Source organism: Neophocaena asiaeorientalis, unplaced genomic scaffold, assembly GCF_003031525.2.
Source record: "Neophocaena asiaeorientalis asiaeorientalis breed wild unplaced genomic scaffold, Neophocaena_asiaeorientalis_V1.1 scaffold171, whole genome shotgun sequence".
NCBI lineage: Eukaryota > Metazoa > Chordata > Mammalia > Artiodactyla > Phocoenidae > Neophocaena > Neophocaena asiaeorientalis.
The window spans coordinates 10,130,275-10,148,264 of NW_020174013.1; the positions used below are offsets into that span (position 1 = coordinate 10,130,275).

Below are 17,990 nucleotides of genomic sequence, written 5' to 3' on the forward strand. Positions count from 1 at the left end.
AAACTGAGTGATTTATCAACTAGCAGAAACACTCTATTAATTTTCTATTTCTGCATAACAAATTACTACAAACTTAGCAGCTTAAAACAACACCCACTTATTAACTCACAGTTCAGGGAGAAGTCCAGGATCAACTAGGTTCTCTGCTCAAAGTATCACAAGGCTAAAATCAAAATGTTGGCCAGGGCTAGGGTCTCATCTGAGGCTCAAAGTCCTCTTCCCAAGATCGCATTGTTGAAAGTGAGGTCTAAAAAAATCTGAGATTTGAGAGATACAAATCATATCCTCTGATACAATGCAATTACACTAGAAAAAAAAATTTTTTTAACTCCACATTTACTTGAAAATTAAGAAATACTTCTTAATAACACATAGCTCAAGTAAGGTATCACAAAGGAAATTAGAAAATATTTTGAACTGAATGTTAACAAAATTTCTATGTATAAATATTTTTGGGATACAGCTGATAACGGGAAATGTATAGCCTTAAATGCATATATTAGAAAATAAGAAAGGTTAAAAATTAATGGGCTAAGATTCTACTTCAAAAAGTTAGAAAATAAGGCATGGGATACTATATTATTATTCACAAAGATTCACTCTCTCTGGGCACTGGCATCAGGTTTAGCTGTATTTCCTGCTCCGGTCAATGGAATGTGTACAGAAGTGTTACATGTCACATCTAGGCAGGATTTTTACATATGGTTCACCATCCTGTCTCTTCTCTCTGCCATAATGATTGTCAATGCTCTAGACAGTGGCTGTTCTGCCAGCGTGAGCCACAAAGTGAAGACAATGTGGAAAAGAACCCAGCTAACCTGGATCGAACAGGCAGCATGAGTGAGAAATAAACCCTGTTGTTGAAAGCCCTGAGAGTTGGGGGAGATTGTTTGTTACTGCAGCCTAACTTAGCCAATCCTGACTCTTACAGAAGTACAAAAGAAACCCAAATACAGTAAAATAAATGAAATAATAAGGATAACAGCAAAAATCAGTGAAATGGAAAATAACATGCCATAGAGAGGATCAACAAAATCAAAAGCTGGTTCTTTGAAAAGACCAATAAAATTTACAAATCCTCGCAAATTATCAAGAAAAAGAAAACACACAAATAATCAATGCCAGGAATGAAAAGCAGATATCACTATAAATTCTATAAACATGAAAAAGATAAGAGGGGTCTTCCCTGGTGGTGCAGTGGTTGAGAGTCCGCCTGCCAACGCAGGGGACACAGGTTCGTGCCCCGGTCCAGGAAGATCCCACATGCCGTGGAGCGGCTAGGCCCGTGGGCCATGGCCGCTGAGCTTGCGCGTCCGGAGCCTGTGCTCCGCAACGGGAGAGGCCACAACAGTGAGAGTCCCGCGTACCGCAAAAAAAAAACCAACCAATGTCAGAGACAGAATGGCCCCAAAGATGTTCACATCCTTATCCTCAAAACCTGTGAATATCAATCTTACATGGCAAGAGGGACTTTGTAGATGTGATTAAATTAAGGGCCATGAGCTGGGCAGATTATCCTTTTTTTTTTTAATAAATAAATAAATTTATTTATTTATTTTTGGCTGTGTTGGGTCTTCGTTTCTGTGCTAGGGCTTTCTCCAATTGTGGCGAGCAGGGGCCACTCTTCATCGCGGTGCGTGGGCCTCTCACTGTCGCGGCCTATCCCGTTGCAGAGCACAGGCTCCAGACGCGCAGGCTCAGTAGTTGTGGCTCATGGGCTTAGTTGCTCCGCGGCATGTGGGATCTTCCCAGACCAGGGCTCGAACCCGTGTCCCCTGCATTAGCAGGCAGATTCCCAACCACTGCGCCACCAGGGAAGGGAAGCCCTGGGCAGACTATCTGGTAGTTTCCCTGTGGGCCCAATGTAATCACAGGAGTCCTTATAAGAGGAAGGCAGGAGGATCAGAGTCTGAGAGAAGATGTGACCATGGAAACACAGATTGGAGTGATGAGCTTTGAAGATGGAGGAAGGGGTCACCAGCCATGGAATGCAGCTGGCCTCTAGAAGCTGCTAAAGATAAGGAAACATGTTCTCCCCTTGAACCTCCAGAAGTGCAGCTCTAAGCCAACACCTTGATTTAGCCCCTAAGACCCATTCTGGCCTTCTGACCTAAAGAATTGTAAGATAACAAATGTGCTAGTTTTAAGCCACTATGTGTTCGGTAATTTGTTAAAGAAGCAATAGGAAGCTAATACAACTAGATTGATCTTATTCTAGAAATGCAAGGATGGTTTAACATTTGCAAATCAAAGTATTTCACCATATTAATAAATTTAAGGAGAAAAATTATGACTATCTCAAAAAATGTAAAAAAAAGTATTTGTAAAAATCAACTTCAATCATAATTTTTTAAAAAATTCTTTTAACTAGGAATAGAAGGAACTTCCTAAATCTAATAAAGGATATCAGAAAGCAATGGAGTAATTACCATAAAAGCTAGCAGTTACCTTTACGAGGGCTGGGGTTGTGTTTGGGAAGGGATATAAAGGGAGACTTCTAGCAAGCTGGTAAAACTCTATTTCTTGACTCTAGTTGGTGGTAAACAAGAGTTTGCTTTAGTCTAGCACACGGAATATAGTCAATATTTTATTATAACTTTAAATAGAGCATAATTATAAAAATATTGAATCACTATGTAGTATACCTGAAATTAACATAATATTGTAAATCAACTATACTTCAACTTTTTAAAAAGGTGCTTTATAATAATTATGTTTTATGTACTTTCCTTTAATTGTGTTATTTTTCACAATAAAAAAATGTTCTTAAACAGATAGCAAAGAAAGATTTGAAAAGCAGATAGAGCAAAGCTATTGTTTAAGGCCTAAAAGTGCTATAATCACTGAAGGGCAGACACTCAGGTTGGCCTTGGGAGTGGTAGGGCTTAAAAGACCAGCTAAGGTGAGCTGAAAAGGCTCTGGGTGCTGGTGGGTGAGGCTGGCTTCTCTCCCCGGGATGGCAGTAACTGGGCAGGGAACCAGTACTGACCAAGGCTAGGAGGAAGGATGGGCCCCCATTCTTGGGAGGGTACCACTGCAGCAGTCCTGCAAGATGCCACAAAAGCCACCAAAGAGAAGCAGGAGTCACCTGGGAGCCCAGGGAACAGAACAGGCTGATGGGAGGGAGTTTCGTGCATGGAGGGAGGTGCTAGTATCTCAGTCATGAAGTGGGTGGGTGGAGATAGGAGACACTCCAGAGCTCTCATCTCCCAGGAATAGGAAACTTTTAATGTTCTAGGATTCTAAAATTAACATAACTGGGGGGAGGGGAATTGGATAAAGGTAGTCAAAGAGTACAAGTTTCCAGTTATAAGATTAGAGTAAGTACTAGGGACGTAATGTATAATATGATAAATATAATTAACACTGCTGTATGCTATATATGAAAGTTGTTAAGAGAGTAAATCCTAAGAGTTCTCATGAGAAAAAAAGTATTTTTTTTCTTTTTCTTTTATTTTGTATCTCTGTGAGATGATGGATGTATGTAAGTCAGATCATTATGCTGTATACTTTAACTTATATAGAGCTGTACATCACTTATATCTCAATAAAACTGGAAGGAATAAAATAAAATTAAAAACATAACAAATAATTACTAATTACACACAAGCACAAAGAATTCATGGCTTTGAAACTTGCCTTTGTACGGCCTTTTTCCTTATCTAGTGATTATCCCCAGCTTTTCTGGCAGCTGTCAAAGGGAAAGACTGATCATACAAGCCAGCCCCTGGCAGAATTCATGTCAACATTCTAGGAGGGCTGGTTGGGCTAGCCAGTCCACAGCACTGATAATTAAGACATGAGTTACATCATGGGCCAGAAATGCTATGAGCCAATAATCACGGTAATAAGTAAAAGTTGGTTTCTGTATATAAGGATTTGGGCTATGACTACAGAAGACTGGGAAGGCAGTTGTCATTCTGCTCTACATCACATACCCTGATGACCTGGGTGGATGAAGGGACTGTTGACTGTGAACTAAAGGTTTAATTCATATTCAAAGTTAGTATACTTTTTTAGGGTTCCTGTTGGGACCCCCAAATGGCAAATACAATAGTGTGAAAGAAGAGGCTGGACAGAACATCTGAAGAGGTGGGAGAACATCTCTTCATCAGGCTCTCTCTCCCTCTGGATGGCCTAACGACTCATGGCCACTGTGATAACCAGTATAAATAGGAGTGATTTGATGGGGGCAAGGGGATGTTGCAATAATCATGTATAATACAACTTTGAGTCAGTGCATAAGAAGAACCAAACATCCTGACAGCTTGCTATTGACACTGACATGACTTTTCTATTGCAGGAAACTCTTGCCCGGGATAATAAAAGTTGTAACTATCATTTTTTGCAGAAATTTCAAGAAGAAAAACATTTAAATGAACTTTGCGACTTTTCAATATTTTGCATCCAACCACTCTCTAAGACTCTGAAATCCTTGCCTCAAAACCCTCCCCTTGGGCTTCCCTGGTGGCACAGTGGTTGAGAGTCCGCCTGCTGATGCAGGGGACACGAGTCCGTGCCCTGGACCGGGAAGATCCCACATGCCGCGGAGTGGCTGGGCCCGTGAGCCATGGCCGCTGAGCCTGCGATCTGGAGCCTGTGCTCCGCAACGGGAGAGGCCACAACAGTGAGAGGCCTGCGTACCACAAAAAACAAACAAACAAAAACAAATAAACAAACTCTCCCCTTGCCCTAATAATCCTCAACTATTGTAACATTATTCTTGTCCAGTCCCTAACCAAGCCCCCTCAGTGGAAGAGCTGCCTTCAAATAGACCCCAACACTTCATAAATATCCCGACTTTGCCTCCCCAGTTTAGATGGTACTCTGGCTCTGCAGAGTAGTTAGTGTTCTCCCTTCCTGTGATGAGAACTCAGCTTTACATTATCACAAAGTTGTTTTGAGGGTATTTTCAAGGGAGCCACCATTCAATTATTGAGCTCCACCGAGATCCAATGGAGACCCTCTTCACCACTGCAGCGCAAGACCCCTGATTCAGAAACAGTGTCCCCTTCTGAGGCCCTCGATCCCCTCAGGGGTCTTTCAGGCTTCACTAATGAGGGATGTAAGGCTTGTCCTGGGCCCAAGTTCCAATTTCTTATTTTAAGTCTCCTTTTTGTTGAGCTGCCCAAATACTGAATCTATTTTGTCTCCTAGCAATAAGGAACCCTTTTCAGGAATCCTTTGATTACCTGACCATATTTGAAAATCTTTTCTCCTTGGTGCATATCCGCCTTATCACTAACAAGGCAACTATTTGTCTATGTCCATCCTGGTCATTTATTGTTGTGCATATATTAGAATAAAGTTCATGGTGAAGAGGACAGGTGTGGGTCCCAATAAGTCCATCCCTAAGCCAGCCCAGGGAAAAGTTTTGTCTCAGGCCACCGAACAACACCTTATGAGAACTTTCCTCAGACTAGTTTTGTCTGTGAGAGTTTGGATCAGCAGAGATCTCTCCACGCCCTTCATCTGCTGAGAACTGTAAGTTCAACAGAGTTGCCATTGGGTAAGGTCTAGCTGTGAGGTTGGGGGTCCCCGAGCCACAGGATACACAAGCAACTCTCCACTGACATTCCCAGTCTTAGTATAAACCTCAGTCCATGCCTTCCTTGGACCCAACTTCTTACCTGTATTGATGCTATTGCCCAAATTTGTGCACTTATCTTTCTAAATAGCATCATTTCACCAAGGATAATTCAGATAGACAGTGGCCACTATAAGAACTTCTGTGTTTTTTTTTTGCGGTACGCGGGCCTCTCACTGTTGTGGCCTCTCCTGTTGCGGAGCGCAGGCTCCGGACGTGCAGGCTCAGCGGCCATGGCTCACGGGCCCAGCCGCTCCGTGGCATGCGGGATCCTCCCGGACCGGGGCACAAACCCGCGCCCCCTGCATCAGCAGGCGGACTCTCAACCACTGCGCCACCAGGGAAGCCCCACTATAAGAACTTTTGATACGAACAAAGTTATTCACCTGAGAAGTGCCTTTGAAGGAAAAGGGAACATAATTCCAAACATCCAACGGTCTTCACTTTTTTATTAGCATGAGGAGGCATCCAAAAGAAATTGGATTCCAAAATTGTCTCCTTAACAGATTCCTTGTCCAAAGCAAAAGAAAAATATGAACAACTTAAAACTGTCTTTTAGATCTCCCGCAAATCACAACTCAAACACACTATTCCTCTTCCTCTATCCTACATTCTTCCATCTACTGCTGCCCCATCTCTCCCTCTGACCCCCTCTCCTTCCCTCCTAGCCAGCCAGGTACCCCAAACCTCACTTAACCTCTTTAAGGGAAACCTTCTTCGGCACAGAGAAAAACTCTTATGGTGAATTTTAAGCTCTGGTTCCATTCTCAGCTGAAAGCCATTGCCTAAGACTCTCCAAGGCCTAGATAAGATAGAACATTGCAGAGGAATTTAGAATAGTTTGAGGGACATGTAATCCAGAGTGGCCAGATATATACCAATAGTGCATATGTTGCAAAAAGTTCGATAAAAAAGTCAGAATTGGAAGACCTCCAATGATGACTTAAAAGACCTTGAATTGTATAGGAAGCTGAAGGGGCTTAGAAACACTGCAGATGTCGGTCAAGGACTTTCGGAGGCTATCCTTTGCCTTTCCTGGGAAATTAGTGTTCTGATTCAGTTCTTCAAGCCAAAAAAAGAGAAGCCTGATGGAGACTTTAGGGATAGGTTCTTTAATACGTTGCATTCAGTAGTAAATCTTGAAGCAGATGTGACCTTGGCTCTCCCTCTTATCTTTTTGTGAATGGCCTCAAAGCAGAAAGAGAGGATTTAATATGCAAGCAAAAAGTAGGGTGGGAAATAGGCCCATGGCCAGACCTCCAAAACCTTGAAAGAGCTCTATTTTAAAAGAGCTCTAGAACTAAGAAACTAAAGGGAAAAGAAAGAAAGAAGTTATCAATGAAGGTGTTCAATTTCCCATTCTACCTGCAAACCCACAAGGAAACATTTCTCTAAAAATTAAAAGACAGTCTTACAATTTTGATTGATGTGGTCACAATAATATCAATCTTAAACCTGAGCACTGTGATACAGATCTTCCTCAACTTATGATGGGGTCACATCCTGATAAACCCATCATAAGTTGAAAATATCCTAAGTCAAAAATGCATTTAGGGGCTTCCCTGAACCTAACCTACCATCATAGCTTAGCCTTGCCACCCTTAAATGTGCTCAGAACTTACATTAATTAGCCTGCGATTGGGCAAAATCATCTAACACAAAGCCTATTTTATAATAAAGTATTGAATATCTCTTGTAACTTATTGACTACTGTACTGAAAGTGAAAAACAGAATGGTTGTGTGGGTACAGAATGGTTATAAGTGTATTGGTTGTTTCCCCTTGTGATCACGTGTCCGACTGGAAGCTGCCCTGCCCTGCCCAGCATCGTGAGAGAGGATCTTATGGCACTTTGCCAGCCTGGAGAAAAAGACCAAAATTCGAAATTCTAAGGGTGGTTTCCACCAAACTGATATCACTTTCCTACCATCTCAAAGTTGGAAGAAATCAAACCATCATAAGTCAGGGACCCTCTGTACAACCCTTTCCTTGGAGTCAACAAAATACTTGGTCAGGCATCTATCTAATAATCCTAGATATCTAAAACCACGCCTTCCCTAGGCCCCGGCACTTAACCATCATCCCTGTACTTTTAACCAAGGAATGTTCTTTTCTCCTTTGTGACACTACACTCATTAACTTAATAGCAAGGGATTTACTGTGTGAATGGAATTGCCACATTAAATGCTCTCCTGACAGCCTCTTCCCTCCAGTCCCTGAGGACCTCCCTGTTCATAATGAGGTCCTGGCTAATTCGGTTATTTATTTGCCGGTACTTTTGTGTGTAAATCAAACATAGATTGAAGCTCTCCTGTGGGCAAGCAATTCCAGAATGTCAGACATTCTACTAGAACTAAACCCATCAAGGTTCAGACTGACCCACCGAAACCTCTACCAAAGTTTGCACAATAGCCTTTCAAACAAGGCACTAAGGAAGGAATAAAACTAAAATCAAAAGCCATAAAGAGAAAGGAGTCTTCACACCTCATCCTAGTCCTTGTAATGCTCCTATCCTCCCAATCAAAAGCCCAGTGGCAGGAGTATAGATTCACTTAGGTCCCTGGGGCCATCAATAAGTCACTCTCCACTTCCCTTTAGAACCAAACTCAAATACTGTTTTATCCTCAAGGCCTAAGGAGACTGACCACATGTTGTACAATTGTAGAACTCTGTTGTGCTTTCTTTGGTGTCTCTTTAAAAGTTAATACCTGTCTTCTCCAAGGAAAATCAACAACCTACTTGGACTGGTATGCCTCAGTTTCTGAGATGCCCTTCTACTTTTCACAAGTCCTCAACCAGGACCTCCAGAGCTTTAAATTGCCCTGTGACCCTATTCTTAGCCAATATGTGGATAATCTTTCTTGTTCCAAAGGTGAGGCAAGCTCTAAGCCTGATTCATCTCTCTGCTTCCTCTTTTAGCTCAGGGAGGGGCATATGGTTTCCAAGAGAAGTGAACAATTTGTCAGAGGAAAGTGCACGACCTGAGACAAGATTTATTCCGTGGACGCAAATCTCAATCCAGACAACCAGCTGTGCAAAAGGTACCCGGCCAACTAAGAGACAATTATGAGGATTCCTGAGTCTCACTGGCCACTGCAGGCTGTGTGTTCCCAAGTTTTCTGAAACTCCCATACCATTATTTGACCTGCCCAAGTCTCTGGTAACCAAACCTTTTCTCTGAGAACAAACATGAACTTGTTTTTGGTGAGTTGAAATGAGGTGTTCAATACCCTCCTACTCTGGGCCTAACTAAACATCATAAGCCTTTCAACCTATAAGTAAATCAGAGATCTCACTAAGCCCTTAACTTCATGAGAATAAAGACTAATAGCTTAGCCTCTCTTGTGATCCAATGGCAAGAGCTTCCCACTTTGTTGAGGGGCAGCAGCTAAACAGTCTCCTATTGGCTTGGCTTTAGAGTCTCCTTTAAACCAGATGGTCCCTCGTGCTGTACCATCTTTGTTGCTCCCTGAAAATACACATTTCACATTAAGTCGATTTACCTCCTGCGAACTTCCTTCTTTTCTCTGAGATGCTACAAAGATTGTCAAGGCAGTGCTCTCCCTCACTCTGGTAAGCAATGAACTCAGCTTCACCTGATCAGCAAGTTATTTCGGTAGCATTTCTGAGCTGGCAAATGACAGTGGTCTTTATCAGAATGTGTCCTAAACTCTCATCTGAGAAATCCCAGATTATTAAAAAATAAAAACAACCACCACTCTTTCTATTTGTCATTGATTTTGGAAAATATTACTGATTGGATCATGACTGTTCTTTGTTCCTACAGCCTCTTACTCCCCTGAAAGATGTTGGTCACTAATGGGCTGGGGTCCTGTCTCTGCTGGAAAAGAGCCGTGAAGGGGTCCAGCATGTGTTCTGTGGTGCTGAGGGGCAGTTCGTCATAAGCTTTCACCATGATGCTGTGTTCCTCCCTCCCATGCCCACACAAATATTGATGCACCCGCGGAAGAAACAGGCAGCAATACCCCTTCAGTTAGTTCCCTGGAGTCCAGCAAACTGGGGGAGGGGTTGGCAAAGGATTGAGAGAAAAGAGGGAGGAGAGGAGTTTTCCTTATTTTGTCAGGATTCCTCTTATCAGCTCTGCTTTTCTTTGCCTGCCCTAGGGCTGACTCTGGGGAATGCCAGATTGGGGCAAATCGCAGGGTGTCCTCAGGCCACCCTCACCCACAGTATATGCACATCTCTCTCCAAGTGAAATCTGGTTCTGGTGACCAGCAAGGGCAGGCAAAGGGTAACAAAAAGCTGGCTAGGGCAGTTGACAGGAGTAGGTGAGGAGGAGTTTGTGTAAATTGAGTAAACTGCCAAAGCTGTCCCCATTTTCCTTCATCTATCTCCTGGTCTCTAAGAGCTCAGGACAGACCCCAGAGCAGCAGCCAAGGTGAGGAATTCTGCTCCCCGAACAAGGAATGGAGCAGCATTTGAAACCTACAGAAGAGGATAAGGGCCCAGGAGCCTGAGCTCCACTTGACAAAAACGTCCCACGGTTACAGTTGTCTAGAAGCACGAAGAAGTGAGTCTCCTGACACTTAAAAGCTTGCTCTAACTCTCCCGTATTCTGGAATCTTCGGTCTGTGCCATGCACTATGTCACTTAGTTTTGTTTTGTCGCTTTGGTCTCGCTGTGATTTCTTGAGGGATGGCCTCCATCCCCACACGGGACTGTACGCTGGGGTCGCCCCGAGGCGGGGTCACCATAACCAGTGTTAGGCAGAGGGTGTCGTCCGCCTCTGCCCCCGAAGCTGCCCTGTAATCCTTTGAACTTCTTAGTCCCCACAGCAGCGAGCTAAGTCCTAGAGCTCGGTACAGCTCTGATCACAGTCTTCAGACATCAGTATTAAATATGTAAATACCAAGTTGGAGAAACAGCTTAAAAAGTTTAAGAAATCCAGAGCAACAGGATTCCGCAGAGGACAGGCCTGCCAGTTGGGTTGGGGGCAGACAGGTTGGAAAGAGGAGCACCGCTCTGAAAAAACAACGTTCAAGTCTCTCGCGGTGGAGGCGTCCCGAGAGTCGCTGGACTCCGAACCGGCGGGTTCGCCCGAGAGCCCCGCGGGTGGCGCGCAAGGCTCGTGCGGCCCAGCAGGTCGGGACCCGGGCGGCAGCCGGCGGCTCTCCGGGGAGGCTCGCTCTAGGAGTTGGGAGTGACCGGCCGGCCGGCCTCTCCCGGGATTTGTGACATGCCGGACAGCGATGGTGACGGGGCCACCACATAAAGCCGGGTCGTCGGGGCGGGTGTCTCCCAGGCCAAGAGCCCCGATGGGATGGGGGAGGGGTGGCGAGCGAGGCGCCCCCGAGCTCCGGGGCTCCGCGCAGCATTAAAGTGACGCGCGCCCGGCTCGCCGAGGCCGCGCCACGCCCCCGCGGGGGTGGAGCCGCGGCCGGGGGCGGGTCCGAAGCTGGCGGCGCCCAGGCCTGGGGCGGGGGCTGTGACAAGGCTCCACTTCTCGGCCTCACCTCCCATGACAGCGCCCGCTCGAAGATGGCTGCGAAGGGCGCGCACGGCTCCCACCTGAAGATGGAGAGCGAGCTGGAGCGCTGCCGCGCCGAGGGCCACTGGGACCGCATGCCAGAGCTGGTCCGGCAGATGCAGACGCTCGTCGTGCCCGGCGGCGGGGGCGGCCGGCGAGCCAGCCCGAACACCGTGCTCACCTCTGTGGACACGGGTGAGTGAGGGAAGGAAGGGGCCGGTTCACAAGCGCGGAGCGCGCGAAAGGCGCCTCCTCCAGGAAGCGGGCCCCGACTGCGTGGGGCCGGCGGTGGCTGCTTTCGGTATTACCGTTTCTACAGTGCTGGTCTTAGGAGCAACCAGGGTAGTAAGGAAGGTTCTTCTGCCCAAGGAGAAAACTCACACGCTTTGAGGAAAAGAGAGAAACGGTTTTTGCTCTCTGCCCTTTCGGATCATGTGGGCTGCTCCGACTGCTGTGAAATGGTGGTTTCGGCACGCATCAGATTGGGGCTTAGGCCGGACTCTTGCGCCGCCCCTGCAACCCCCATTCCGGTTCCTAAACTCCGTCAGGTGAAGGCTGTGCATGTCTCTCCTTGCCCTCCCCCTCTTTCCCACAAGTCAAATTAACGGCGAAGCTCTGTGCACAGCCAGTATGATTGGGGGCTTAACGAGCGCCGGGTGGAGTGGTGGAGAAGTGGGAAAGAGGCCTGGTAAGCCTCAGTTTCTTCTTCTGAGTTCTGGCTCGGGACGCATCTAGCCCTGGCAGTCTGTGGCTTTAGCAGTAGGGCTGGTCTGGCTGGGCTGGGCTCTTGTGCTGGGGTTGGAAGGCACCCTGATGTGGCAGTGGGAGAACACCCCGCCCCAGTCTCCAACCTCAAACCTGTTCCTGGTGCCTTCAGCTCAGCCCTGAGCCCTCTCTTTGTGCGCAGCCAACTTTAGAGCCTTTGTGGAAGGAGGCAGGGAGTAAATAAATACAGATATAAAGAGTTTTAAACACTGCCCAGCCTGTGGAAGGCTCTGTGAGGAGACAGAATGATAACGATAATAGTAACAGTAATAGCTAACTCGCTCACTCACTGTGTGCCAGTGTACTAAGCACTGCAGTCAACCCAGTTTCTCCCAACAACCCCATGAAGCAGGTGCTCTTGTTTGCCACTTACAGATAAAGAAACTGAGGCACAGAGAGCTTAAATAACTTGATCATCCAGCCAATAAGTGGTGGAACCAGGATTTGAACCCAGGTTTCTGAGTACATCCTTTTAACCACTTGCACCATGACCTCTCCAAGAAGTATAACAAAATCCCAGCTTGAAGAGGTGACAAAATGGATGGGAAGGCGGAGGGGCGATCAGAGGGCAATTGCGTTAGATTATGGTGCTTAGAGGAAAAGAAGTTTTCAGGAAGCAGCAGAACTGGTACCGGCCTCTAACTCGTGCTGGGAAGGGCAGAGTGTTTGCCCAATGAGGAGGAAGGATAGATGGACATTGAGGGGGCTAGGTGGCAGGGATGGACAGTCGGTTTGAGGCTTTGAGGTAGGTCTGAGCGTGGCAGTGAGGGGTAGTGGCCAGAGCTAAAGATGCACGTTTGGTAGAACCTGATGAGACCCCGCCTTCCAGGGAAGGACAGATACATTTCAGGTTCCCCTCTGTCCCCTGTGTGGGGTGATGTGGTGGGGTGGGGCTGGTGAGGGTGGAATGGAAGATGACCCATGCAGAGGGCACTGGGGCCTGGTCAAGTGTGGGAATCTGGGTGAGGTTGGCAGCGCCACAGAGAAGCATGCTGGGCCCAAGACAGTAACCGGGGCCGCCTAGAGTCTATCCAGGGCTTTACTTCCTAAGCTGTTCTTTAGAGGTCTCAAGGAGGTTGAGTAATTCCTTGGTATTCTAGGATAAAAGGGTTTGGGGAGCCAAAAAAGCTAAGTCATTAGACCTAACAGATTCAATATTGTTAAACTGATCTTTTTTAACTGCAGGACTTCTCAGAGCCTTTAATATGCTCACCTGCGTATGATGTTCAAGCCGAGGTTAGAGTATAAATACCACATTTCTCAAACTTACTTTGACCGTACTCTATGAAGGATTATTGGGAAACACTGGTATGGCATAGTTTATAAATGGTATGGTATAGTTATAAAGTGCTTCTTCTATTTGAAAAAAACTTTTTTTGTAAACAGCCCTGTGGGGAGGGCAGGAATTATTGTCCCCATTTTAGACATCAAGGCCCAGAAAGGTCACATAATGAGTATGTGGCAGAGACTGTACCCAAACCGGAGTCCCTGACACCAGGTCTGCTAGTGACAGAGGGAGGAGTGTGGAGCCTGGGTTGGCTTCACTGTGGGAGCTGACTAGCACAAAGAGGGAGGCTAAGGTCAGTGGGGTCTCTTCTGCCAATTTTGGGGTTTGGTCCTCTGAGCGATTTTCTCCCATTGTTATTTCCAGATACATTTATCCCAGAACGTACACATGCCTGCACACACGTGCACACACAGACACACACAAGGAAGGAAAACAAATGACTCCCGAAGCCCATGCTTAGGGCATTTTTTGGATTGTCTGCTATTTTGGTTCTCTCTCCACTGGGTTCCTTGATCACTGGAGGGATCCAGGGCCTGTTTTTTTGAGGGGTTGTGGACACTGAGCCACCTGCAGCCCGGGAGGGAGATTCTTAAAAGTCCCACCTGGTGTGTTAGACTCAACGACCAGAAGCTTCAACATAATTACATAATTTGGGAGAGGTGAGGAAGGTGCTGAGGGAGGAGGACAAACCCCAGCTGAGCGCTATTTTACAGACAGAGGCCCTGCTGTATCTGTGGGATTTCCCAAAGAAACGAAGGATAGCCCCCAGAACATGGGTTTCACTCCAGGGAGCACAAGGGGAAGACCCAGCTGAAGGGGGGGGACCTCTTTCTGGTCTGGTGGGAGTAAAGGATCAGGAGATGCTCCCGCGGAAGGGGCCCCCTTTTCCTGTCTGGGGAGGCTGCTCCCCACCACCTGCCCAGGGGGAAGGTGGTTACTACTGTTTGTACATTTTCTTTCAGACTCACATCCGGTTTAGATTTGGTCAGGATGGAGCAGGGGAACTCCAGAGGGTGGCTAGCTGTAAAGGGTTTTGTTCACATAAAAACAAAGAGCCCCATCCAAGTGGTTTAAAAAGAAACAAAACACTTTATTGAGAAAAGTTTCCAAAACGTCAAAAAAGTAGAGAGAAAAATGAATCCCATATACCCATCAACCAGTGTCAGTGATCACAAACTCCTGAATAGTTTTGTCTGAGCTACACCCTGGGCCGTTTCTCCCCCACGTTGCAATATTTCAGTATGTATTTATTAATAAACAAGAACTCTTTTGAAAAATAAAACTACCATATTTTTACTACAGCTCCCCCTCATCTAATTATTTAATTTTACAGTTTGTTTGCTAGAATGAGGATCCAAATAAGGCCACACATTGCATTTGGTTAATGGGTTGAATCTTTCTTTTATCCCCAACATTTTATTATGAAAAGTTCAAACGTACAAAAAGTTGAAAGAATTTTGCAGTAAACGCCTGTATTCCCACCACCTAGATTCGAATATTCTTTTACTATACTTGCTTAAATCACATCTGCTACTCTCTCCATCCATCTGCAGTCTCTCCTAATCTGTAGTCATCCCCTATCTTTTTTTTTAATTAGTGATTTTTTTAAAAAAAAAACTGGAAATTGTTCTGAGCATCTTTTCAGTCGAAGTTAGCAGGAGTACATTTGGGGCAGGTGGCCTCTCACTAGTTTTGCCCTCTTCCTCCTCTTGCCACGGTTGGAAGGTCCCAGCCCTTTGCAGTCCTGTGAAGTGAGCAGCTGCAGAGACCACCGTGGCCCCATTTGACCCAGTAGGGAAGGGTCTGGTCTGAGCACCTGGCCTGCCAGCTGGAACCACCTTTCCTGACTGAATTGACAGGTGGAAGAATGGGGAGCACTGCCCTGCAAATATGGGTTCCAGGGAGGGGGCAGGTATCCTTGAAGTGGGTCCCTGTGAACTGGCACGCTGCGAGAGGCCTGGAGAGGGGTGGGAGTGGAGAGGAAGCTAGCCGCCGGAGGCCTCCTAAACAAGGTGGGGAGACTGGGCGGGCCACTAAGTGGGGACTTCCTTTGGACCTCTGCTAAGAGCAGAGAGCTGGGCTGGGCTGCCAGAATCAGGAGCCAGGCTCCCAGAGTCTGTTGCACTGTCTGGGAGGAAGGCCTTCCTAAATTAGCCCCAGCAAGGGAGAAGCTGGAACACTTTACCCAAACCAGGATAGGGAGTAGGTTTCATACGCTAGGATGATGAAGAGCAATCTGTTTTACCTTTGGAGAAGGATACGAAAGCCTCGATCCACCTGGATTCTTATTTAACAACTGAAAACCTAGAACTTTTCATTCCAAACTACCCTTCAGTTCCATAGACTGACCAGTTGAGAACAGTGGGATGGAAAATGTGGAGCAGGGAAGAGAGTTAGACAAGGAAGAAAAGAAAGTAAATTTCCGATATCTACTTGAGTGTATGCTAAACGGAAAAACAGAGAGACTGAGTTGGGTGTGAAGAGGGAGGGCAAAAAGGCTCTGGAGAAGGATCCGGAGTGTTAATCTACAAAACAGTCTGAAACTCACAAGTGTGTGACAGTGAGAACTACTCTTATTCCTGTCCTTGGAATTACGATTCGCTTTTAACCTACTGTTTACAGCTCTTAGACTGTTCTTCATTTCCAAACTGTCAGAAGCTCTGCTCTGTGTGGGAGGTGGGGAAGAGGACTGTTCTTTGGCTCTGTTATGTTATGTGGGTTGTGACCATAACAACATTGCATCTTTATTGTCATCTATAAAATGGGAATCATTTCTACCTATCAGGGCTGTGCAGGTCAAATGATACTATATAATAAAGTACCTGGTACTCAGTGGGCCATCAGCAAATACCAGCCCCCCTTTTTCAGTAAAAGGCACTTTTGAAGTTTAGAGCAGTGCTTCTCAAACGGTCTGTGGTGAAGGCTCAGTTTTATGTTCTGGTTTTTTTTTTTTTAGATTCCCAATCTGTTGTGTTCCGATACTTTCTTAAAATCCATAAACTGGATTTTAAGAAAGTACCACCACCAATTTTTTAGTATTTGATTCAACAATTATTCTGTCACATGGTTATCAGCGTTTCTGAACATATACTCCAAATTTCTGCACTCACCCCGCGGGACTGGGTCACAAAGACGCACAGACCCACCCCAGCCCACGGACCACACATGTGTTCAGAGGACATTTTGAGGAGAGGTGTGGGCCCTGGGGAGTATTTCAAGATTGAGGTTTGCCTAGAAGGAAGCTGGTTTCTCTTGGCATGAAAGGAAAGGAGCCCTAGGGAGCTCTGGGCGGGGCAGCTGGGTGGCGGAGGCGGGACCCGGTGGCCGGAAGGCTGGGCTGCAGACTGGCACCTGCAGACCGCGGGGCGGGAGCTGTGCGCACCGCTGCACCTGACGGCGGAGGGGCGGGACCAGCCCGGCAGGCGGAGCCTGGGGAGGGATGAGGTTCTGTGGGAAGGAGGAGGTTCATAGCTCTACCTCAGGTTTTACAGATGCAAAACAGATTAGAAGGGGACAGCCCATTGCCAAGTGGCCCACAGCTCAGGAATGCTGCTCAGGCACCCACTTCTAAGCAGCCCACTCCCCCTCCTGGCTGAGCTATTGGAAACGTAGAAGATTCCTTCTATTCTTGGGTCGATTTAAATTTAATTTTGACTAGGTAATATATTCACATGGGTCAACCTTCCAAAGGTACCCAAAAGTAACGAGTGAAAAGCCTCCCTCCATCTCTGCCCCCGTCCCTGTAAGGTAGAAAAGTTAGCAGATGTTCGTGTTATCCTTTTACATATTTTCATGCATAAACACACAGTGGTCCACTGTGTGTGCTCTACTTTCTAATCAGTTTATCTTGAAGTTCATGTCATGACAGCCCCTACAGAGCCTCCTCATCCCTTTATATGGTGGCATGGTGTCCCTTTTAATGGATATATCATGCTTTATTTAATCAGCCTTCTGTTGATGGACATAAAGTTTTCTCTGGTTTTCTGCTATTATAAACAGCGCAGCAGGAATGACCTTATATGTTGGTCGTTTTACACATACATGTTCGAGGACATCTGTAGGCGTGGGATTGCTGAGTCAGTGGGGATGTGCAAGAAATAATTTTGATATATGTCTCCAAGTTGCCCTTTCTAGAGGTTCTACCAACTTCTGTCCCACTAGTGATGGATGATAGTTTGAACCATCATTTTTGGCCATTTCTTCCTAATGTTACTTTTAGAAATCATGAGGTAGGTAGCAAAGGATGGGCTACTAGGCTGTGACATCCATCTGGGCTTCCAGGATGCTCTCTGTGGGGAATCTCCCTTACGAAGAGAGACAATTATTCAGGGACATGCAATTTTACACCTGTGGCTTTGAGTTGTGAGCAAACTTCAGTGGTCCTGAGAGTAAGGAGTGAGTGGCATTCTGAGTAGGTCTGAGAATGCCATTCTGGCAGCAGGAAGAGCATTAGAGGACGTGGGATCGAGCACATGTTCCTGGAGGCATTTTGTTTTCTTAATAAATTTATGTATTTTATTTTATTTTTGGCTGCATTGGGTCTTTGTTGCTGCATGGGCTTTCTCTAGTTGTGGCTGCATGGGCTTTCTCTAGTTGTGGCAAGCGGGAGCTACTCTTCGTTGTGGTGTGTGGACTTCCCATTGCGGTGACTTCTCTTGTTGCGGAGCATGGGCTCTAGGCGCGCGGGCTTCAGTAGCTGTGGTGCACGGGCTTGGTAGTTGTGGCTCGTGGGTTCTAGAGCACAGGCTCAGTAGTTGTGGTGCACAGGCTTAGTTGCTCCACGGCATGTGTGATCTTCCCGCACCAGGGCTCGAACCCATGTCCCCTGCATTGGTAGGCAGATTCTTAACCACTGTGCCACCA

The 17,990-nt window shown here is 46.3% G+C and overlaps 1 protein-coding gene across 1 annotated transcript in view; it reads left to right on the forward strand.

Moving 5' to 3' along the window:
- The first annotated feature begins 11,085 nt into the window (after positions 1-11,085).
- The window catches only part of TTC7A (tetratricopeptide repeat domain 7A), a 119,214-nt gene continuing 112,309 nt past the window's right edge, over positions 11,086-17,990 (forward strand). The window contains exon 1 of the mRNA XM_024753551.1: positions 11,086-11,269. Within this exon, the coding sequence (XP_024609319.1) occupies positions 11,086-11,269 (184 nt within the window). The remainder of the gene's footprint in view (positions 11,270-17,990) is intronic.